This window comes from Thalassophryne amazonica, chromosome 7 (assembly GCF_902500255.1).
Source record: "Thalassophryne amazonica chromosome 7, fThaAma1.1, whole genome shotgun sequence".
NCBI lineage: Eukaryota > Metazoa > Chordata > Actinopteri > Batrachoidiformes > Batrachoididae > Thalassophryne > Thalassophryne amazonica.
The window spans coordinates 94,259,196-94,285,031 of NC_047109.1; the positions used below are offsets into that span (position 1 = coordinate 94,259,196).

The 25,836-nt window shown below is 40.4% G+C and overlaps 1 protein-coding gene across 1 annotated transcript; it reads left to right on the forward strand.

Moving 5' to 3' along the window:
* Window positions 1–25,290, forward strand: si:ch211-261d7.6 (zinc finger protein Xfin). The gene is made up of 2 exons (XM_034175121.1): window positions 1–522; window positions 19,548–25,290. Exons 1-2 carry the CDS (start codon window positions 408–410, stop codon window positions 23,927–23,929), a joined length of 4,497 nt encoding a protein of 1,498 aa, XP_034031012.1. The 5' UTR covers window positions 1–407; the 3' UTR covers window positions 23,930–25,290.
* Window positions 25,291–25,836: the final 546 nt, after the last annotated feature.

The following is a 25,836-nucleotide window of genomic DNA, read 5'->3' on the forward strand; positions in this document are numbered from 1 at the left end:
GACAGTGTGAGATGTAAACGACTGATCTGCTGTGGCGACCCCTAACGGAAGCAGGAACAAGAAGAAGAAGATGATGATGATTATTATAAGACTCCATTAATGCTCCACGCCCTAACAGTTGGTGGCGGTTTGCGGTTTGTCAGTTTGCAAACCGCAAAAAATACTTGATAGAAGAAGAAGATTCATTTCCGTCGCAGAGCACACGCGCAAGATAGAAAACTGTAGTCAGATTCTGCCGCTAAAATTTTCTTTTAGTATGTACATAACTTTGTTGGGTTTTCACACTGTATAGACAGTTGTTTAACGAGAAGCAAGCCTTTAAATTTTAACAATTCGTTCTCACTGTGTCGCTAGTTAGCACACCCGCGCCAGTTAGCATGGATTAGCGAGCTAATTGCCGCACCAAGATGGACGAAGCTGTGGTCGCGGGGAGCAGAGAGGATGGAGACGAAAACCTACCAGCTGCTGGAGACCAAGAACTCCGAAACAACGACGGCACGACGGAGGAGAAGACTGAGGACGGTAAGAGATACAGTTAACTGACATAAGAGTGTTAAATTAACGCTAAAGTTGACTCAAGCCCTCTACAAGCAGTGTTGTTAGGTTTTCAGAAAGAAACAGGCGGCTTCTTGCAATAATAACAGCGCAGTGTTTTCTAGAGGAATTGTTTTTGAGAGACTGAAGGGTGGACCTGTGATCTTCTCAAGGGTCATGCGCCACCATAATTTGCTTTATCACAGGTAAAACATGAATATACATACATCTACACAGTACAATTGAATATTGAAACAAAATGGAATTCCCACAGTGTATAAACAAATGATTCCAAAGAAATATTACACGTATCACATGAAAAGTTGCACAGAAACATCATAAACATTCCTGCAGACTAAAACAAAGTTACCAAATAACCAGTTAGTGGTCAGCGTATTCTCGTGATGGTGTTTTGTATGCTCTACAAAAAGGTAAGCGCAGTATTTCGTGTGGGTTAAGGTTAGGGTGAGAATAAAATGAACAGCCGCCACCATTTGTTCGGTCAGAAAATCTGCCATCTTGCTTTTGATGATGTCATCATAGCTTTCTGAGGGAAATGTGCGATTATATATGAATTTTTATGCATTATTTTTTTGTATGTTTTACTACATTTTTTTTCATGAGGATAACCTGGAATGCTCTAGACCAGTGGTGTCCAAAGACATTCTAGAAAGGGCCAAGAGGGTGCAGGCTTTCTTTGCAACTACTGACTGCAGCAGGAATTTTCACTGATAACTTTGAGCAGATGTGATCAGTTCGTCAGTGTATCTAGTGATGGACAGCGGAGGAGGAGTTAAGAGGGAGAGAGAGAATCTGGTGTTATGTGTTCCACCCATATCGCCACAAACTCCAATCGAAATAGACCCTTTTTGCCGCCGTTTTGTCAGTATCTGCAAGATTTGCTCCTAGAACCTCCTATGTTATAAAATTTTCTTGGGGGAGGCCTTAGGCGGCCCCCTCCACACATTCCCTGCATGCCACCATTGGTGACATCATGGCCATTTGGGCCATTCCAGCTTTTTCCATCATTACCTGTTGGCACCCCTGTTTTTTTTTTTTGTTTTGTTTTTGTTTGGTTTTTTTTCGAACCAGTTTGTCCCTTGGTGACCTTCACTTTATGCAATCCTCAACCTCCAAACCAACATTGCGTGCAATTTCCCTCCAGGAATTGCTGATCATTTGAGTGTCTTTGCAGTTTTTTGATGCCATGTTGTAAAGGTGGTTATATTTGCAGACTTTTTCTGCCAAGCGTTCCTTCATTTAATTTATGATCAAAATGTAATCGATGTGCACACTGCAAAAACCTTTATATATGATGGCAGGTAAAGGAGGGAAACCAGAAAAGTGACCAATTGCAGTCCGTACGGTCTCCATCGTTTCAATATGTAGCTTCAATTTTTGGTAGGTGCATGTCAGGTTACGGAGAGGGGCCCAGAGAGGCTTTGTAGTGACGCAGAGGGCTCTGCATGGTTATGGAACTGCAATGATGAAGTAGCATAAATCAGACTCAAGTTAGTCTAATGAAAAACAAGGTGAAATTAGGCTAGAGTTGTAATGACGAAATAAACAAAGTGGTTACAGTTACGGCTAAATCTTAAGGGTATGCTTAGGGCAGCTGCTGTAGTTGATGTTCTGTGACTCTTTGTTGCTCGCTCCTCGTTAGTATTGCAGTAAGTATACCCACCGGTCGTGCGGGAGACCTGGGTTGGATTCTCTGACATGGGGAACAAGACTTTTTTTGTTTTTTCACTCCATTTATATCAACCAACATTTCTTGTTTCAGTTATTCTTTTGGTTAATGTATCTCTGGAAGATTTGGGTTATTTGAACTATTAGAGTTAAGGTTAGGGTTAGGCTGTCACGTCACCACTGTCATAACAAGAGCAAACTGAGATTTCTGATGTCCACCAATCTGGATCCGGATCACCTCCAAAATTCAGTGGAGTCTTCCATGGCATAGTATCTATCTGTGGTGCAAATTTCATCACAATCTGTGCAGTAGTTTTTATGTAATCCTGCTAACAAACAGGCAGACGGGCAAATAAATAAACTAATGATTTTATTACGTCTTTGGCGGATGCGATAACCTACTAACTCGTGCTTAGGGTTATTGTAACCAGGGGCCTCATGTACAATGACTTGCGTGGATTTCCTACTGAAACATGGCGTACGCCAAAACCCAGAAACTGGAGTAAACACAAAAATATCCAGATGTATCAAAGTGTGTGTACGCATGGATCCAAGCATGTTCTGTTTGTACATCCCGCTGAATGTGGAATTGAGCGCACATGTAGACGTACCAAGCCCTTCCCTTTCCACGTCCCCTATTTAAATATGCAAATCCATATAAATAGTCCCTAGGAGCTGGGAATCCCCTCCATCAGATCAGTCAACATGAACACAGAAAATAAACTATACCGAGTGTGAGCTACAGATAACTGCAAATGACTGGGAGACATGCAGGAATAGTTTATTTGGTACCCTGTGAAACGGAATAAACATGAAACTGGGAAAATGTTAGTGGCAGCATGTGTGTGAGGCCATAAACGCTTTGTGCTCAGAGCAGCGCACACACGCTGAAGATAAAAAAGTGAGGTGTGATGCAGCTGACAGTGTGTGACATTCACAGTTTTATGCATGCGTTTATTTCCAAATACTGAACACGGGGAGACAATCAAGGGCCTGTTAAGAAGCACTGAAGCTTTAATTTCACCATCAAGAAAATGAAAACACATTAATAATAACAACATATTTGAATGCTCATCTGCCCAAATGTGCCTGTGCTGGTTTTCGTTCAGAACAATTACATGAATAAACTAGAAGGACTTGGAGAGCGCAAACCTCCGCCAAGGCCATAGGGTCACTGACGTCACATGGAATACCCTTTGGCAAAGAGACTTATTCCATGTCGTTTCACGCCTCTACCGTCATGTTTCAGATTCAGTGGTTAAGCCTCTGGAGTCCAAGGGCATTTTTTGGACAGTTGACTTGCCTGGCATAAATGTTTTATTATTGCTGTTAACAGTTCTCCCTGCATCCCAGAATCAAGTTTTATGTCTCTTTTTTTCAGGACAACATGTACTTTCAAAATATATAAGCTATAGTTGTGTTTTATAAGTGTAATAAAGGTTTACAATCAGAAATAAGAAAGGAAAAAGTAAAGTGGAAAATTATTTTCCACGCACATTCATTCAAAACACACAGCAAACTATAATAAACTAGTAACACATCACTCCTAAAAACAATCTTTGGTGCATCATGTGAGGTGAATCTGCCCTACGATTGGATTTTGGAAAACCATGTGACGATGAACCAATTCCGATTGGACAGTCACATTGCTCACGTCATCACACAGCTTCTATGAGGAGTACAAAGATGCTGGACAGTGACTCGAAAGTCTGCGGACTTAACTTCAGCAAAAAAAGTAAGTTTCTATTTCATATCATGAAAAAGTTATTTATAATTTAGTAAAGCTCGGTCTCAACCGTTGTATACGACGGTGTTGGCCCCAGTACAATTGAATATTGAAACAAAATGGAATTCCCACAGTGTATAAACGAATGATTCCAAAGAAATATTACACGTATCACATGAAAAGTTGCACAGAAACATCATAAACATTCCTGCAGACTAAAACAAAGTTACTAAATAACCAGTTAGTGGTCAGCGTATTCTCGTGATGGTGTTTTGTATGCTATACAAAAAGGTAAGCGCAGTATTTCGTGTGGGTTAAGGTTAGGGTGAGAATAAAATGAACAGCCGCCACCATTTGTTTGGTCAGAAAATCTGCCATCTTGCTTTTGATGATGTCATCATAGCTTTCTGAGGGAAATGTGCGATTATATATGAATTTTTATGCATTATTTTTTTGTATGTTTTACTACATTTTTTTCATGAGGATAACCTGGAATGCTCTAGACCAGTGGTGTCCAAAGACATTCTAGAAAGGGCCAAGAGGGTGCAGGCTTTCTTTGCAACTACTGACTGCAGCAGGAATTTTCACTGATAACTTTGAGCAGATGTGATCAGTTCGTCAGTGTATCTAGTGATGGACAGCGGAGAAGGAGTTAAGAGGGAGAGAGAGAATCTGGTGTTATGCGTTCCACCCATATCGCCACAAACTCCAATCGAAATAGACCCTTTTTGCCGCTGTTTTGTCAGTATCTGCAAGATTTGCTCCTAGAACCTCCTATGTTATAAAATTTTCTTGGGGGAGGCCTTAGGCGGCCCCCTCCACACATTCCCTGCATGCCACCATTGGTGACATCATGGCCATTTGGGCCATTCCAGCTTTTTCCATCATTACCTGTTGGCACCCCTGTTTTTTTTTTGTTTTTTTTTTTTTTGTTTTTTGTTTTTTGTTTTTTTTTCGAACCAGTTTGTCCCTTGGTGACCTTCACTTTATGCAATCCTCAACCTCCAAACCAACATTGCGTGCAATTTCCCTCCAGGAATTGCTGATCATTTGAGTGTCTTTGCAGTTTTTTGATGCCATGTTGTAAAGGTGGTTATATTTGCAGACTTTTTCTGCCAAGCGTTCCTTCATTTAATTTATGATCAAAATGTAATCGATGTGCACACTGCAAAAACCTTTATATATGATGGCAGGTAAAGGAGGGAAACCAGAAAAGTGACCAATTGCAGTCCGTACGGTCTCCATCGTTTCAATATGTAGCTTCAATTTTTGGTAGGTGCATGTCAGGTTACGGAGAGGGGCCCAGAGAGGCTTTGTAGTGACGCAGAGGGCTCTGCATGGTTATGGAACTGCAATGATGAAGTAGCATAAATCAGACTCAAGTTAGTCTAACGAAAAACAAGGTGAAATTAGGCTAGAGTTGTAATGACAAAATAAACAAAGTGGTTACAATTACGGCTAAATCTTAAGGGTATGCTTAGGGCAGCTGCTGTAGTTGATGTTCTGTGACTCTTTGTTGCTCGCTCCTCGTTAGTATTGCGGTAAGTATTCCCACCGGTCGTGCGGGAGACCTGGGTTGGATTCTCTGACATGGGGAACAAGACTTTTTGTTTTTTCACTCCATTTATATCAACCAACATTTCTTGTTTCAGTTATTCTTTTGGTTAATGTATCTCTGGAAGATTTGGGTTATTTGAACTATTAGAGTTAAGGTTAGGGTTAGGCTGTCACGTCACCACTGTCATAACAAGAGCAAACTGAGATTTCTGATGTCCACCAATCTGGATCCGGATCACCTCCAAAATTCAGTGGAGTCTTCCATGGCATAGTATCTATCTGTGGTGCAAATTTCATCACAATCTGTGCAGTAGTTTTTATGTAACCCTGCTAACAGACAGGCAGACGGGCAAATAAATAAACAATAATGATTTTATTACGTCTTTGGCGGATGCGATAACCTACTAACTCGTGCTTAGGGTTATTGTAACCAGGGGCCTCATGTACAATGACTTGCGTGGATTTCCTACTGAAACATGGCGTACGCCAAAACCCAGAAACTGGAGTAAACACAAAAATATCCAGATGTATCAAAGTGTGCGTACGCATGGATCCAAGCATGTTCTGTTTGTACATCCCGCTGAATGTGGAATTGAGCGCACATGTAGACGTACCAAGCCCTTCCCTTTCCACGTCCCCTATTTAAATATGCGAATCCATATAAATAGTCCCTAGGAGCTGGGAATCCCCTCCATCAGATCAGTCAACATGAACACAGAAAATAAACTATACAGTGTGTGAGCTACAGATAACTGCAAATGACTGGGAGACATGCTGGAATAGTTTATTTGGTACCCTGTGAAACGGAATAAACATGAAACTGGGAAAATGTTAGTGGCAGCATGTGTGTGAGGCCATAAACGCTTTGTGCTCAGAGCAGCGCACACACGCTGAAGATAAAAAAGTGAGGTGTGATGCAGCTGACAGTGTGTGACATTGACAGTTTTATGCATGCGTTTATTGCCAAATACTGAACACGGGGAGACAATCAAGGGCCTGTTAAGAAGCACTGAAGCTTTAATTTCACCATCAAGAAAATGAAAACACATTAATAATAACAACGTATTTGAATGCTCATCTGCCCAAATGTGCCTGTGCTGGTTTTCGTTCAGAACAATTACATGAATAAACTAGAAGGACTCGGAGAGCGCAAACTTCCGCCAAGGCCATAGGGTCACTGACGTCACATGGAATACCCTTTGGCAAAGAGACTTATTCCATGTCGTTTCACGCCTCTGCCGTCATGTTTCAGATTCAGTGGTTAAGCCTCTGGAGTCCAAGGGCATTTTTTGGACAGTTGACTTGCCTGGCATAAATGTTTTATTATTGCTGTTAACAGTTCTCCCTGCATCCCAGAATCAAGTTTTATGTCTCTTTTTTTCAGGACAACATGTACTTTCAAAATATATAAGCTATAGTTGTGTTTTATAAGTGTAATAAAGGTTTACAATCAGAAATAAGAAAGGAAAAAGTGGAAAATTATTTTCCACGCACATTTATTCAAAACACACAGCAAACTATAATAAACTAGTAACACATCACTCCTAAAAACAATCTTTGGTGCATCATGTGAGATGAATCTGCCCTACGATTGGATTTTGGAAAACCATGTGACGATGAACCAATTCCGATTGGACAGTCACATTGCTCACGTCATCACACAGCTTCTATGAGGAGTACAAAGATGCTGGACAGTGACTCGAAAGTCCGCGGACTTAACTTCAGCAAAAAAAGTAAGTTTCTATTTCATATCATGAAAAAGTTATTTATAATTTAGTAAAGCTCGGTCTCAACCGTTGTATACGACGGTGTTGGCCCCAGAGGGTTAAACCCTTAGATCTTCAGCAAATGTATTTATAAAGAGAAACTGCATGAACTACACAAGCTTTTTTTATTTTCTAATATCAAGTTTATTCATTGAGGAGAAACAAATGCTAAATTATTGTTCTTTGTAACTTAATTTTTGCTCAGCCTTTGTGACCTGTCTTCATGAAGTTAGATACAAAAATGTTGAAATTGGTCCTATCCTGCAATGATAATGAATCCTTAAAAAATTACTGGATCTGGATCGTGTTCCGGATCATTACCAAAATTTAATGACTTCTAAGGTAGGCCAAGATACACCCCTGGTAAAAATTTCATTGAAGTCCGTTTTGGATGTTTTGAGTAATCCTGCTAGCAATCCAACCAACCAACAAACAAACAGACGTGACCGAAAACATAACCTCCTTGGCGGAGGTAACTATTTACTCAGCAAGCAGCCACCCATTGTGCACCGTCCCAGCCCCTAGCCTGTTCCCAACCCAATGCAATCCCTATTTACAAAAACAAATTAATCACGTGATGTCACCTTTATATGTGCAGTCAGTCACTCCAATTACATTAGGGAAACCGGCTCTCACTGCAAATTGCACTTTAATGTTGGAATGTGATGTACCTGGATGACATTTGGATAATTGTGTTCCACACAGCTGGAATGGCTCGGCTCAAGGTTGACTGGCACTCTCCTGACCGATCGGCCAGCTCCCACTGGAATGCCCTGAAGCCAGGAAGCCCGGTGTGGGCACAGACAAACCCTGGCTCCTCGCCGTATTGCGCTCTGGGACTGGCTGCAGTTCTCCACAACTCCAGTAACAGTGGCCTTGGTAATCGGAATTGGCTTATGAGCCATTCATCATCTTTTGCAAGCAAGTCCTTGCGTTCCCTGAATACACGCTCACCTCTGATTGCACCATTTACAAGATCCTCTAACAACACTAATGCAGCCATTGTGAGTGCCATTTTACACATCACTTTTTAAGCATAAAAATTCAAAAAGAAAAAATAATATAGCACCTTCAACTGCACCACAGACTAAAACAGTTAAATGTGGTCTATTAAACATTAGGTCTCTCTCTTCTAAGTCCCTGTTGGTAAATGATATAATAATTGATCAACATATTGATTTATTCTGCCTTACAGAAACCTGGTTACAGCAGGATGAATATGTTAGTTTAAATGAGTCAACACCCCCGAGTCACACTAACTGTCAGAATGCTCGTAGCACGGGCCGGGGCGGAGGATTAGCAGCAATCTTCCATTCCAGCTTATTAATTAATCAAAAACCCAGACAGAGCTTTAATTCATTTGAAAGCTTGACTCTTAGTCTTGTCCATCCAAATTGGAAGTCCCAAAAACCAGTTTTATTTGTTATTATCTATCGTCCACCTGGTCGTTACTGTGAGTTTCTCTGTGAATTTTCAGACCTTTTGTCTGACTTAGTGCTTAGCTCAGATAAGATAATTATAGTGGGCGATTTTAACATCCACACAGATGCTGAGAATGACAGCCTCAACACTGCATTTAATCTATTATTAGACTCTATTGGCTTTGCTCAAAAAGTAAATGAGTCCACCCACCACTTTAATCATATCTTAGATCTTGTTCTGACTTATGGTATGGAAATAGAAGACTTAACAGTATTCCCTGAAAACTCCCTTCTGTCTGATCATTTCTTAATAACATTTACATTTACTCTGATGGACTACCCAGCAGTGGGGAATAAGTTTCATTACACTAGAAGTCTTTCAGAAAGCGCTGAAACTAGGTTTAAGGATATGATTCCTTCTTTATGTTCTCTAATGCCATATACCAACACAGTGCAGAGTAGCTACCTAAACTCTGTAAGTGAGATAGAGTATCTCGTCAATAGTTTTACATCCTCATTGAAGACAACTTTGGATGCTGTAGCTCCTCTGAAAAAGAGAGCTTTAAATCAGAAGTGCCTGACTCCGTGGTATAACTCACAAACTCGTAGCTTAAAGCAGATAACCCGTAAGTTGGAGAGGAAATGGCGTCTCACTAATTTAGAAGATCTTCACTTAGCCTGGAAAAAGAGTCTGTTGCTCTATAAAAAAGCCCTCCGTAAAGCTAGGACATCTTTCTACTCATCACTAATTGAAGAAAATAAGAACCCCAGGTTTCCTTTCAGCACTGTAGCCAGGCTGACAAAGAGTCAGAGCTCTATTGAGCTGAGTATTCCATTAACTTTAACTAGTAATGACTTCATGACTTTCTTTGCTAACAAAATTTTAACTATTAGAGAAAAAATTACTCATAACCATCCCAAAGACATATCGTTATCTTTGGCTGCTTTCAGTGATGCCGGTATTTGGTTAGACTCTTTCTCTCCGATTATTCTGTCTGAGTTATTTTCATTAGTTACTTCATCCAAACCATCAACATGTTTATTAGACCCCATTCCTACCAGGCTGCTCAAGGAAGCCCTACCATTATTTAATGCTTCGATCTTAAATATGATCAATCTATCTTTGTTAGTTGGCTATGTACCACAGGCTTTTAAGGTGGCAGTAATTAAACCATTACTTAAAAAGCCATCACTTGACCCAGCTATCTTAGCTAATTATAGGCCAATCTCCAACCTTCCTTTTCTCTCAAAAATTCTTGAAAGGGTAGTTGTAAAACAGCTAACTGATCATCTGCAGAGGAATGGTCTATTTGAAGAGTTTCAGTCAGGTTTTAGAATTCATCATAGTACAGAAACAGCATTAGTGAAGGTTACAAATGATCTTCTTATGGCCTCGGACAGTGGACTCATCTCTGTGCTTGTTCTGTTAGACCTCAGTGCTGCTTTTGATACTGTTGACCATAAAATTTTATTACAGAGATTAGAGCATGCCATAGGTATTAAAGGCACTGTACTGCGGTGGTTTGAATCATATTTGTCTAATAGATTACAATTTGTTCATGTAAATGGGGAATCTTCTTCACAGACTAAAGTTAATTATGGAGTTCCACAAGGTTCTGTGCTAGGACCAATTTTATTCACTTTATACATGCTTCCCTTAGGCAGTATTATTAGACGGTATTGCTTAAATTTTCATTGTTACGCAGATGATACCCAGCTTTATCTATCCATGAAGCCAGAGGACACACACCAATTAGCTAAACTGCAGGATTGTCTTACAGACATAAAGACATGGATGACCTCTAATTTCCTGCTTTTAAACTCAGATAAAACTGAAGTTATTGTACTTGGCCCCACAAATCTTAGAAACATGGTGTCTAACCAGATCCTTACTCCTTACTCTGGATGGCATTACCCTGACCTCTAGTAATACTGTGAGAAATCTTGGAGTCATTTTTGATCAGGATATGTCATTCAAAGCGCATATTAAACAAATATGTAGGACTGCTTTTTTGCATTTACGCAATATCTCTAAAATCAGAAAGGTCTTGTCTCAGAGTGATGCTGAAAAACTAATTCATGCATTTATTTCCTCTAGGCTGGACTATTGTAATTCATTATTATCAGGTTGTCCTAAAAGTTCCCTAAAAAGCCTTCAGTTAATTCAAAATGCTGCAGCTAGAGTACTGACGGGGACTAGAAGGAGAGAGCATATCTCACCCATATTGGCCTCTCTTCATTGGCTTCCTGTTAATTCTAGAATAGAATTTAAAATTCTTCTTCTTACTTATAAGGTTTTTGAATAATCAGGTCCCATCTTATCTTAGGGACCTCGTAGTACCATATCACCCCAATAGAGCGCTTCGCTCTCAGACTGCAGGCTTACTTGTAGTTCCTAGGGTTTGTAAGAGTAGAATGGGAGGCAGAGCCTTCAGCTTTCAGGCTCCTCTCCTGTGGAACCAGCTCCCAATTCAGATCAGGGAGACAGACACCCTCTCTACTTTTAAGATTAGGCTTAAAACTTTCCTTTTTGCTAAAGCTTATAGTTAGGGCTGGATCAGGTGACCCTGAACCATCCCTTAGTTATGCTGCTATAGACGTAGACTGCTGGGGGGTTCCCATGATGCACTGTTTCTTTCTCTTTTTGCTCTGTATGCACCACTCTGCATTTAATCATTAGTGATCGATCTCTGCTCCCCTCCACAGCATGTCTTTTTCCTGGTTCTCTCCCTCAGCCCCAACCAGTCCCAGCAGAAGACTGCCCCTCCCTGAGCCTGGTTCTGCTGGGGGTTTCTTCCTGTTAAGGGGGGGTTTTTCCTTCCCACTGTAGCCAAGTGCTTGCTCACAGGGGGTCGTTTTGACCGTTGGGGTTTTACATAATTATTGTATGGCCTTGCCTTACAATATAGAGCGCCTTGGGGCAACTGTTTGTTGTGATTTGGCGCTATATAAAAAAATTGATTGATTGATTGATTGACTTTGTGCATGGTTTTATTTCCAACCATATAATTGCATACATGATGTGTTAATTGCTCATAAGTGTGTCTGTAGTGTGCACACCACTCTGACTTCATGTTTTTACACTATTGACAGTTCCCAGCATCACCTCTATCTGTCAGCATGAGAACAATAGCTGTAGAAACGTGCGTACACTAGCCAGGATTTTTGCATAATGCATCGCACATTTCCATGGTCATTTCACTTTTGATACATCTGAACGTGAGTGTGGAGAGTGAGACGGACGTAGGCTGCGTTTTTTGTGTGTCTGCAGCGTTGTACATGAGGCCCCAGGGTTTTTTGTCGGAAAATTTAGCAACAGTGGCGACACCAGATGGAGGGAGCAGAGTGACGGAGCCAGGGTGATGGTGATAGAAGGGGGGGGAGCTCCCCTTCCGTGGTGTGGTGCATTTGAAAATTTCAGGTCAAAATGGGGCATTCTGAGGCCTCTTGAAGGACCAGTATAGGCACTCAGTAAGTAAGGACAAGTAATTCAAATAGACAAGTTATTACAGACACAGAATATTACAGAACTCTGTAACACGTGATACTATGTTTTGCAATCAAAATGGTGGCGTAAAACAGTGAGGCTGATCAGAACAACGGCGTGGGAGCTGCACGAAATGGGACATGTTTTTGCATTCTTACTGTCATTTTGCCATGCTTTTAGTATTTGGGGGGAAATGTGCTGTTTATAGAGATTAAAGCAAAAAAAAATCTTCTGAGTGAAAAATTTTTCACAGCCAATTCAAACTGTTTACCATGTACCTTTTTAAAGAAACCCTTTTATGAACACATCCTAGAGTTTAAACTAAAACAAGGTGGAGACTGTTAAGAAAATAGCAAGTTCTCCTGCTGATCAAGATTTATTTCACTCATTAACCATTGCTGCTCTTTTCTGATGCAGCATCATATTATAGAAAGACTTTAACCTACACATTATTTAAATACTTCAAGATTTAAATAACTTAAATAAGGGGCAGCTTTTCTACAGCTTTTACTTCATTCGGTACCAATTAAAACGTCAGGCTTGTTGCCAGGATCTGACATGGCGGGAGGGGGTTTGGTGAAAGTGAACCTTTGCCGACAGGCGGTCTGGGGGGCGGTTAAGGCCCTCCATAACCTTTTGGGTTTTTGATGTCCAGGGATGCATTCTGCCTTTTGTTTTCATTATTTTTTTTTTTTTTCTGACTATTTTCTCACTCTGATCCCCGCCTCTCCCCAATTTAGTTGTACTGCTTAATGTATGTTGTATTTTGAATTTCTGTTGCAAATTTTCACCTTTTCTTTGCCTTTAACCAAAATTGATATCACAGCCTACATGTTTGTTTGATCAGATGGCGAACCACAAGAGCTGTAATCATTTTCATATTTTTGGCTTCCCTCATCTTAACTGACCTGATTTTCAAGCTAGAACCCCAAACAGACCCAGTAATACCCGAGCTTACGTTGCATTAAAGAGAAGAAATTGCTTCACATCCCGTTTTAGTTATGCAGAAAAGTTAAATTAACCTTTTTTTTTTGTATGGAGAACTATACTAAAATATAGGCCCACATTAATAATGATTTAAACATTTGAGTTGTTAAAATTATTATTGTTATTACTATTATTATAAGTAGTAGTAGAAAATGTCTTCAGAAGTGAACCTTTAATTAAGGGGTGTTGTGGGGGGTACGTTCCTCCCACAACACCCTCTTTCCATCTGGATTTGCGCTTGGTTTGTAGTCTGAGCAGGAACAATCAAGCATTTGTCTGTTTATGTGGAAAGTGCAACCTGATTGAGAGGTAAGAAGGTTTTATCAGTGCATTTACGTCATGCCGTCAGAAAGAGGATTTAGGTGTTATGCGTCGCGTGACTCCAGCTGTGCTTTTAGTTGAACCACACAGCGAGAACATGCACAGCCACTCAGAGCAAACTTTGAAAGAAAAGAAAAGTTTAATTAAAAATATGTTTGTAAAACTGCATGACACCGCAGCACTGTGACACATTCAAACACACTGCCCCCCCTCCTCCTCCTGCAGAGAGGACACAGGAATGAGGGGAACAGACCCAAGGAGGAACAAGAAAAACAAAACAGATGCGTTATTCTAAAAATAGATTTTTGAACATTTCAAATGTGGTAAATTTTAATATCTTGCGTCCAGCCTTGAGTTTGCGTCAGTGCGAACTCTGCATTTTGGCACGACTGCCCAATTGACTCAAATCTGTCATAGCGACAGAGAACTTTAAACCCTGTGTTTATTGCAAACGGGCTTGCTGTTTCCTGGGATCAATGTTACATATTTACTAGGGATGAAACGATTAGTCGTAATAGTTGACTATGACTAGTTGACATCCGACTAGTTGAAAGCCATTTATTGAGTTCATTTAACACTTAAAAGAATATAGAATAGACCTGCTGGAGCTGCCATCACTCCTTTGCTCAGTGAAGAAAGTGTGTAATCCTTGGCAGGTGAATTATTCAGCCAAAAATGGGTAGTCAATGCCTAGTAAATGAATGCAGGTGCTCATGATGTTTTTTTTTGTATTTATGATTTTGTGCTTATATTTGTTCAAATAAATGTCACCTTTGAGTTTCACCATGAAGATTCAAAATTGTCTTAATTCATTCAATGTCAAATTTAGTCATCAACAATTTGATGACTAATGGTACCCAACTAATTGACTGATTTTCATTAGTCATCATAACACAACATTTACGCAAAAAATTGGTCGCCGGGGGGATGGCTGTATGCTCAGAATGGTGCTTAAAAAAGGCATTTTGGCAAGGGGGCACATAGCCAAAACAAGGGGTGTGGCACCCCTATTTCCCATTTTAGAAAAACCATGGTTTGGAAGAATGCCCGACAACTGTCACCATCAGCTGGGCTGGGTGGTCAGAAAACCCAACTGAGCCAGTCGTGCTGGAAGAACTCCTCAGAGAGGGCAAGTGCTGTGCCACGACTACAGACGTGACATTTGCAGAGTCGTATGAGGTTCTTTCTGTCCATTTATATCAACAAGGAGTGGAATGTCATTATGAAGTTTCTGCAGATGGGCCACATTGGAGTTCCTTGCATTTTGGAGGCTGTGTGATGATAGAATGGTATGCGACAGGATAGACGGTGGTGGGAACCTCGTCAAAAGCCGTCTCCCTACACAAATGGATGTAACTGCAGTGTTTTGCCCACCAGCGCAAACTAAGTATTGGTAAGTTAACAAGTGAATAGGCAATGGATATATTATTACTAAGTATGATGCTTTTTTTTTCCCAGGTATATGGGATTACACATTGCAATTAAAATTTTTTTAACTGAATTTCCAGCCCTACCAGAAACTTTAAAATGCTCTTTATCTTCAAGGGTGAACCATGTGTTATACTAATACCTACAGTGAGGCAAATAAGTATTTGATCCACTGTCGATTTTGCAAGTTTTCCCACCTACAAAGAATGGAGAGGTATGTAATTTTTTATCGTAGGTACACTTAATCTGTGAGAGACAGAATCTAAAAAAAAAAAAAAATTCAGAAAATCATATTGTATGATTTTTAAATGCTTAATTTGCATGAAATAAGTATTTGATACAATAGAAAAACAGACCTTAATATTTAGTACAGAAACCTTTGTTGCAGTTACAGAGGTCAGATATTTCCTGTAGTTCTTGACCGTTTGCACACTGCAACAGGGATTTTGGTCCACTCCTCCATACAGATCTTCTCCAGATCTTTCAGCTCTCTCCAAAGATTGAGGTCAGGTCTGCAGACTGGCTCGGCAACCCCAGGACTTTGAAATGCTCCTTACAGAGCCACTCCTTAGTTGCCCTGGCTGTGTGTTTGGGGTCATTTGTCATGCTCGAAGACCCAGCCATGACCCATCTTCAATGCTCTTACTAAGGGAAGGAGGTTGTTTGCCAGAATCTTGCGATACATGACTCCATCCATTCTCCCTTCAATACAGTGCAGTTGCCCTGTCCCCTTTGCCAAAAAGCATGCCCAAAAATTATGTCTCCACCCCCGTGCTTCACGGTTGGGGCATTGTTCTCATCCTCCAAACATGGCGAGTGGGGTTGATACCAAAAAGCTCTATTTCATCTCATCTGACCACATGACCATCTCTCATGCCTCCTCTGGATCATCCAGATGGTCAATGGCAGACTTCAAATGGACCTGGACATGTGCTGGCTTGAGCAGGGGACCTTGCCTGCAGAATTTTAAACCATGATGGTGTAGTGTGTTACTAATGTAATCTTTGTGGATGTGGTCCCAGCTCTCTTCAGGTCATTGACCAGGTCATCCTGTGTCGTTCTGGGCTTTCTCAGAATCATTCTTACCCCAGGAGGTGAGATCTTGCATGGAGGCCCAGACCGAGGGAGACTGACAGTCATCTTGTGTTTCTTCCACTTTCTAATAAATAATCATAACAGTTGTTGCCTTCGCATCAAGCTGCTTGCCTGTTGTCCTGTAGTCCATCCCAGCCTTGTGCAGGTCTACAGTTTTGTCCCTGGTGTCCTTAGACAGCTCTTTGGTCTTGGCCATGGTGAATCGGTTGGAATGTGATTCAGTGTGTGGCCAAGTGTCTTTTTATACAGGTAACAAGTTCAAACAGGTGCCATTAATACAGGTAAAGAGTGCAGAATAAGAGGGCTTCGTAAAGAAAAACTAACAGGTCTGTGACAGCCAGAATTCTTGCTGGTTGGTAGGGGATCAAATACTTATTCCATGCAACAAAATGCAAATTAATTATTTAAAAATCAGTGTTGATTTTTTTTTTGTTTTGTTTTTGTTTTAGATTCTGTCTCACAGTTGAAGTGTACTTACGATAAAAATTACAGACCTCTCCATTTTTTTGTAGGTGGGAAAACCTGCAAAATCGACAGTGTATCAAATACTTACTTGCCTCATTGTATGTCAGCACTGCTACTGATCTTATACAGTTTGTGATTAATCTGTACTCCTTTATCGACTGCTCATGCTCTATAGTGTGAAAATGCACACAAATTTGCTGTACCTCACCATGCTTATTGTCACTTGCTCACTCAAGGTCTTACTTGAATGAGTGACTGTCTTGAAAACAGATGTCCTGTTGCTGTCGAGGAAATACAGAGATGAATGAGAACCTTCATCAATTACACGAGGTTTTCATGTGTAACCTTGACATAAACATTTAACTTGTCATGATGAATCCGGTCATAATTGACACAATTTGAAGTAATTAATTGCTATATTTGCATAGGCATTGTGGTGGCCAAGGCGTTAGTGCACTTGTTTCCACAGTGTAAGGTTCCTGGTTCAAAACCACCACCGCCTATTTTCCATGTAATGTGGAATTGTCAGGGAGGACATCCGGTGTAAAACCTGTGCCAAATCAACATGCAGATCCATATTTGATCTGCTGTGGTGACCCCCAAGTGAAAAAAGGGAGAAGCTGAAAGAACCTTCTCATTCCTATATCGTGTGTTATCGTGAAGCAGTGTTAGTATTATGTGCAGTGCAACAATTTCTGTCATATCGTGACAGTAAAATAACAATAGATAAGTGTTGTGGAATTAAAATCTGGCTGTGCATAAATCAGATGACAGAAAATCGCCAATAAATTTCAGATTATTTTTCAGCTGTCCAGCCAACATGATGACCAAAAGTAATTTTACCTTTGTATTTACCTTGCCAAGATAAAAGTGATAGAAGTCAAAGAGTGTAAGTGAAAGAGGTAGAATTAATTCCCAGTACTGCAACCAGTCACAAAAGAGATTTAGAAAATGCATTTGACTTCAGTTAAGCACTATTGGCCATTATGGCATATGGCTGTGAACAGCATTGTTCAGTGGTTTGCACATAATGAAAAGCTGTATGAAGCTGCTTATGATGTGCACAAACTTCCTGAATATGCATAAACAAAACTGCAATTTACTGTGGAAGTCTAATACTCAGGGATGTAACAGATCACAAAACCCGTGGTTCCAATCAGATCAGGGTTGATAGCCACAGATCAGATCATTTTTTTTGGATGAGCATAAGAAACAAAAAAATGAATATCACTTTGCCTTTTTTTTTTTTTTTAAATAAATCACCATTTTGCTTGGTACCGAAGTGCACCACACAACTTGCAAAAGTGCACCTCATCTGATTGCTGCAGCCTGATTATCCCAAGTCCTCCAAAGCAGACATTTCACTTGGTAAATGTCTCCCACTCTGGAGGGAGCGGGAGACATAATGGCGTAGAGAAAACCACTGATGTGATCAGTAGAGAAAACAGGGAAACAGCACTGATCTGAGTGGCGAAACACGGTGCACACACACACACACAGTCTCTCTCTCTCTCTCTCTTTCTTTCTTTCTTTCTTTCTTCTCAGTTCCTGACTCATCAGAATGGTTTGTTCCATGCTTTTTTTTTTTTTTTTTCCAAGTTGTTTGGCTGGTCCTATGACTTGTATTTCACAGTGACTTTATATGTCAGAAATATACTCATATCCTCTTAAGGCCACAGGATGGCACAGTCTATACTCATGATAACTGAATGTTGCGACAGTACCGCTGAAAAAAATTGCATTATTCCACTGAAATGGTGAGAGCACATGAAATGCCACCAAAAGTAAAGTACGAATTTAAACCGCATATTGTAAATTATGCAACCAAAAACTGTAACTGAGTAACAAAAAGCAACTTGGGAGCGAGTGAGAAACTTGTCATGGACTGGAGAAAAGGAGAGAGAGGTCATAAGGGACAAGATAATGGAGGGCTGAAGGCAACTAATACTCCAGTGTGATGTATAGTCTGGAAAATGCTGTATTTAAACTTTACAATTAATCGGCAGTGCATATGTGTCTCGAACAGCGGGGGTGGGGCAGTCTGTTCGGATAAACTATTATTATTAACTATTATTTGTTACACCACAGCTAATAATGGATGTGTGTGTGTGTAAGCATAACTGAAATTCTAATAGGACATGGCTACAGATACGAGACATTGCTGTGCAGTGGCGTTCCTACGCTCTGAGTATCTATGACAGACCCATGTTTTGCAGTACTACTATGACTAACCTAGTAGTGCCATGTGCTGTTTATATCTGTGTTTTTACTTTTTACGGCTACAACACACAAGATCTCGCAGGATTTCTGCTTTAATTCAACATTGTGACTTAAGTGTAAGACAGAGAGCAACAATTTTACATGTCTTTTTTTTACTAAACATTTAAAAGTAGTAGTAGCTCAATAGTTGTTAATTACTGCATGGCGCTATTGGATTCTGCGTGGGTTCAGCGTTGGAAAGCCACTGCGGGGAAATGTACCTATAGCCGCTACCACTCGGAATATGAGTCTCGTGCCTGGAGCCACGTCTGTTTTGAAATTGTTTTTCATTGTTTCTGAGGGTGGAAAGGTGATTCACAAATAAAGCTTATTATTAATACTCGCAACTTTGAAAAGGTTTTCTTCTTCTCCAAAAAAAAAAAAAAAAGAAACTTGATGTATACGTCATCACCACGTTTACTCATTAAATTTTGAACCATAAACTGGAAAAAAAAATCTCTAGTAGTTGCAAATCTGCTGATGTTCACTGTGCGTGACTTTTTCTTCTTTTAATTAGCAAAGTGAACTTCTTAATCACACAGTGTTGTATATTCTCAAATCTCTCAAAGCTTTTTTAATCATTAGCAGTGGTTGACTCAAACTACTAGGTGATCATTTATGTGACTATACTGCACATTTGACTTGATCACCCATTCACTGCGAACAATATTTTACTTAATACATGAATGTAGATAACATAAATTTATACTATCGGTAGTCTTTTATGAAACTATTTTGTGATGTAATTTTTGTTTTCTCCTCTGGAAACAGGAGTGCCTATGACCTCCTATTTTCCCCTTTTCTATTTGTAGGTGTTGGGATTTTCTGCTGTCAAGAATGTGGAGCAACTTTCAGCGTGGAAGCGGCCTTCTTGGAGCATCGTCAGCAACACCCCAAAGAATCCTTCATAGTGGATTTAAATGAACACTCGGGAGGTTTAAGTGCCCCAGAAAAAGATGACAGAAGAACACATTTTTGCGTTTCCTGTTCACTGTCATTTGTTGACTCGCGTGAATTGCATGCACACATGGAGAAGAATCATGGTCGGTTGTCCCCAAAAGAGTCTGCTGTTCAGATGGACTCTGGATTGAGAAAGCAGCACACCTATGAATGTTCAGAATGTGGGAAATCCTACGCAGTGTTTGGACATTTTTTGAACCATCAGCGCTCGCACAAGCAAGCCTCTCAGTCATTTTTTTGTGACCTTGAACACTTGAAAAAGAAGCAGTTCCAGTGCGAGTCCTGTGGTCGGAATTATTCTCGTGCATCAGCTCTTGATGCCCACCGCCGTTGTCATGAGGAAAAGTTGGTAAAGTCGCGAAACAGGAATTCAGGACATGTGTTGCACACTGAGGAGTCTCCAGCTGAAAGTATACAGAGTGAAAACCAGATTAACTGTACTCCTGGAAAACGCTTTATGTGTTTATGTGGTAAAGATTTCGCAACACTGCCACGCCTGAAAACCCACCAGCGATTCAGCCGCAACTGTCAGTGCTCGCCAGAGGAGAAAGACAAAGAAAAAACAAAGAAAATCATTGAGTTTTGTTGTAGTGAATGTGAGAAATCTTTCAGTAGTCAAACTGCTCTTTTAAGCCATCAGCGGTGGCATACTGATCGTGTTGTGAAAAGATTTCCATGTGAAGAATGTGGTAAACTATTTATGACTTTGGCGTTCTGCTACAGGCATCAGCGTATGGCGCACGGTGAGACCCCAGTAAAGTCTTTCCTTCATCAAGTGTGTCAGCTTCAGAAAAAGTCCTTTGAATGTGAGGACTGTGGGCTGAAGTTTTCCAGGGCTTCAGCGCTTCATTCTCACCAGCTTTGTCACACCGATGTTTTCAGAGAAACTGAAAAGGAAACCAAGAAACCTGCGGGTATGCTACCTCAACAGAAGGCTGCGCATAGAAAAAGTGAAAACACTGAGAGCTCAGAGGCAGAAGTTATTTTGGCGAGTATGCCACCTGCCAAGGCTGAAGAGGACTCTTGTGTAACTGACAGTGATGTTGATATGGACTCTTATGAACCTGGGGATTTCAACGTACAGGTGATCAGTGCAAGCGAATCTGAAGATGAGTCTCTTCGAGACCAAAATCCAGATCTTGAGCTGCTATGTGAATCGGATCAGGATTTAAGACTCAATGCAGAAAAGCCAGAGATGGATCTAAAAATTGTACAGATTGACTTTGAGCAGGCCGAGGACCAGTCCGCTCTGATGGCCAAAGACGAGCATAAACTGACCACAGAGAGGCACGACTGTCCAGACTGTGACCGTTGGTTTTCTAGTGCATCATCTTTGCGCGCTCATAGAATGTGGCATGAGAGGAGAAAGAACACTCATGATCAGCCATTAGTACTTAACTCTTGTGACATCTGTACCCATAAAACCAGTAGTCCTGCAGCACACTGCACTCACATACTGAAAAACACAGATGATAATTCTGGCAGGAGTTTATCAAAGGTGCAGGAAGCTGAGAGGGAAAGCTTGAAGCATAGTTCTCAGTGTCCAGGTTGCATGAAGTCTTTTTCACATGCAGCTGACTTGATTAAACATAAGAAAATTTGCTCTGAACAAAAGAGAGATAATGTTTCACAAACAAAAAAAGCATTCAATCCAAAGAAAAGCCTTCTAGGTCCCAAGATTTATCATTGCGAGCAATGTGGAAAGGGTTTTTGGTCTTTGGGCGCTTACTCCCACCACAAACAAGACCAGAATCAGTGTGCAGATTTAAGACAAAGAAAAGGTTTCACAGCATCTTCACACCCTAGTGGTCGTTCGCGTTCTGCTCTTAAAGTTGCGTGTCCTGTATGTGGCAGACACTTCCGTCATAGGGGCACAATGAAGTTACATATGCGGAAACACGAAAACGTAAGTCACAAATGCGACGTGTGTAACAAGTCGTTCCGTCTTTATTCGGGCCTTCTCAAACACAAGGATGTACATATTGAACATTTACTCCCACCGCCAATTAAATCTTTTCAGCATCAGGTCGAGCAGTTGCAAAAGAATACATACAGTTGTGCCAACTGTGGCAAGCTCTTTTCACGGGCTAAAGCACTTCAGTTTCATATGAAAAGCCACGGTTGTGAGACTGAAGACTTGCCATCATCACCAAAGTCTGCTGTCACGTTGGATGATTTCCAGTGTGCTAAATGCAATGCACACCTGAACAACAAGTCTGCATTGCGTGCCCATCATAAAGTATGTATCAAAAGAGACAGTACAACCACTGATTGTGTAAAGGGGAGATCACAAAATCAGAAAAAATGTCTCAAGGGTAATGGTGATGCTAGCACAGGAGGTACCTCTGAGGAAGCCGTTGTAGATTCTGAAATTAAGTATGAAGTGGGTACAGGAGAGGTAAAGCAAGAAAATCAAATGGCTCTGTGCAATTTGAAAAGTCCAAGTGTGGATAGTTTGAAATACAAATGCAAACAGTGTGACAGGAGTTTTTCAGTAATTGGAGCTTTGAATTTTCATAAAAGAATTCATGTTGAGGACCATGTGGACCATGTTTCAGTAACCACATCTAAATTGCCTCAGACTACAATTTTAAAGAATTCAAAACAGGAAAAAGTAGGTAAAGGATTGTTTCACTGTTTAGATTGTGGGAGGTGCTTCATGTCGAACTCAGCCCTTGGTTCTCACAAAAGGTGGCACGCTGATAAAAAGCGTTTGCTATCCTCGCGAAAAGAAAATGATGTGAAATCTGTTAGTCCGAAGACTGAGGCTGGACCTTTTCATTGCAACAAATGTGGTAAACAATTTTTTCACCAGTATGTTTTGCAGCGCCACCAAACCTATAACCCCAAGTGTCAAAACAAAACTGACTTAGAGCTTGTATCAGACCAAAGCAGCACCCTCAAAAATGTGGAGTTTACATGTCCAGAATGTAACAAAACATTTGCACTTGGTTCACATCTCGCTGTCCACTATGAAGATGAGCACGGTAACACTGCAGAGTCCGTGGACCTTCAAGGAGATGAACTCCAGCTTGCATCAGTCCAGGATCCAGATGAAGCTGTTCTTGTCCGAGGTAGAAGTGACCGGGATATAGATCAAACTGATGGTTGCTTTGGTCAGACTGACCAGGTTCCTGACCAAACTGATGGCTGCCACAGAGAGAGTAACACCATCTCTTCAGAAACAAAAATCCACCAGTGTCCTTTCTGTTCTATGACTTTTACTAAAGTCAGAGGGCTCCGTGCTCACAAATGGCAGGTGCACTCAATGAGCACAACAGGCAAGAATAAAGTTAGTTTGACAACAACCGATTTCATTACCTCAACTGGTGAAGTCAACAAGCAAGAAGACTTGTCCCCTGAAGAAGCTGCTGCAGTATCAAAAACAGGTGCAAAAGAAAACAGTGCGGTTGGCAGAGGAAGCATGGAAACTGCATCACAGCTCCCACTTGTGAAATTGGTCTCGCATCTTGATTGTGGGGAGCGGTGCACCTCTCCAAATGCACTCGATCACAAAGAGACACGTCAGGAGTCTCAACATGATGCTAAAACTTCTGAATCTATGGTTGTGATTCCTCCACCACTTGGTCACCTGTCTGAGTATGTAGTCAGATGCCTTTTCAAATGTGATAACTGTGGTAAAGCTTTCCAAACAGAGGAACAGCTGGGAACTCATAAATCTAAGGCAAAGAGTTGGCCGCATTGTTGCACCTTGTGCTGCCTTGGCTTTTGGACCGAGACTCAACTGCAGCAGCACCTTGCCTGGCATGATGAAGTTCGTTATCGCCTCCCAAACGAGCTTCGATATAGACTTAGCGCAGCTATGACCTCAAAGCTTAAAGCCAATGTCCACTCTGCTGACAAAGGGAAGTCCTTTCCATCTTCTACATATAATCAAGCTGTTCTTAACACAGATGGCCAATCACAAAGTAACCAATGCCAACATTGTGACAAAACCTTTCTTTCACTAACTGCGTTACAAAAACACGAAGCTCAGCACACTAACAGTGACTCGTATCGTTGCTCTCTTTGCCCCAGGACCTTCAGTGAAATACAAGACCTCATTGATCATCACCAGGAATGTATCGGTGATTACAAACACCAGAGTGACACACCTGCTGCTGTCTTGTCAAGAGATACTAATAACCTTACTTGCCATGAATGTGGAATGACTTTTTGTCAAGAAACTGCTTTACACCAGCACTATGTTGAACATGCCCATGGAGTTTGGTAGACTAAGCATCTAAAATACATTTTCCCTTTTTTTTTTTTTTTTTTTTCTTTTTTCTTTTAAATTGTTTATTGCTGTACTACTTGTGTATGTTGGACTCCAAATTCTTTGCCCTTTGTTTAGGTTGAACAGGATATTGATATCAATAGTTTTTGCATTTTAGTTTCAAAGAAACTCTGTTCCTTAGCTTAATTCCTTGTAGTCAGGTCATCCTTGAAGGCGGCAGCTTGCGTCAGCAGATTCATTCTAACTATGACTGTTGTAAAATCCTCTGATATGTTTTTGATGGCTCACATGGAGGGTCAGAAGAATCAAGGTACCAGTAGAAAGCTTGGCTCAGTGTTGTCAACGTTGTCATCCATTTTTGTTGTTGTTTTGTGTATTTGTAGAAGAATTGGTGTAAATACAGTTCCTTTCAGGGCCATAGTAATTATTAAAAATCAGTTAAAAAAAAAAAAAAAAAATACCTGGCCTGTTGAAGCCACCAAACATGTGACTCTTTAGTATGGAATACCTGCACAGCTGTTTCACGTAAATGGTATGTGTGTTTTTTTTGTCTGTTGCTGTCCCTTTTTAGAGTTGAAACAAAAGCTTTTTGTGTTCATTTAAACTATACAAATGTGCAGTTACGTGAAGTACGCTGCTGAATTTGGACTGGACACGTACTGTATGTACAAATGTTGCAAAACTGTCTCCTTTTATAAACTTTGGGGATTTAATTTGTCCTTGTTATGAGGTCCACCTTGAATGTCACTTGAACATTATTAAGCAAAATCCTTAAGGGATCACTGGGTGAAATGTGGTGGTTATGTGTTCCTCATGTAAAAATAAATAAAATTTAGACACATTTATGCATGTGAATATGCTCTGAAATAGGAATGTGCTGTTGAAACATTTGTTACTGCGACATTAAGACACTGGAATAATTTTGCAACCATGTACTACACACACTTTTTTCCTTGTATTTTTTGCAATTACTTGAAATACCTGATGTTTTGAGAAATGAGGCTTGATGTCATTTACCAGAAATAACAGATGTCATGCTTTCTTTTAATGATAGACCAAATTTTATGTGAATGTATTAAAAACTGGGTGATACTGAACAATATAGAGCCACTACCATAAGTGAATTTCACAAATATTTGTATGTCACAATGTGTGTACGCTGATTTGTAATTTCCGGTATTGCCTTCCTTTCCTGTTAGAATGCCATTTGCTGCTAAAGCTAATTTGCTAGTAAGTATTTGAGTTGTTACATTGCTAACTTAATTGCCAAAAATATCTTTCCACAAGGTAAAAAGTATACAAGCTTTTGACTACATGCATAACTTGCAGTTTTGCAAAGAATAAACGTTTTTGTGAAACAAATTATTTTTTAAATGGTTTTGATTCAACCCTAGTTTAGGCACTGCATGTATTTGGAGTTACAACTAGTACTCTCTGTGTGTGTGTGTGTGTGTGTGTGTGTGTGTGTGTGTGTGTGTGTGTGTGTGTGTGTGTGTGTGTGTGTGTGTGTGCGTGCACGCGTATGTGCATGCATTAGGGTAGTCCTTATTTTGCAAATTTTTGAAATTTAATGCTCTGTCCCCCTGAATAGGTTCCAATTGATGAAAAAAACATGCTGTGTAAACTTTTGTTTGAATAAATGAAAGCATTGAAATTTTGATATTTTCATGTTATAGAATGTTATACTTAAAAAAACAAAAAAAACAAAAAACTGTGGAGGCCATCTTGAATTTCTAAGGGAGCGCCAGGAAGGATTCATCAGGACATTTGATATGTTTAGGATGGGTTTGAGCACCATTAAGCTTTACTTTGTATTGCATTATACAGCAGAATTTCAGTGTTTTTGAGCTATCTCTAATGTATTTATACAAATAAAATTTTACACATTTTCTCATCATTTGGAA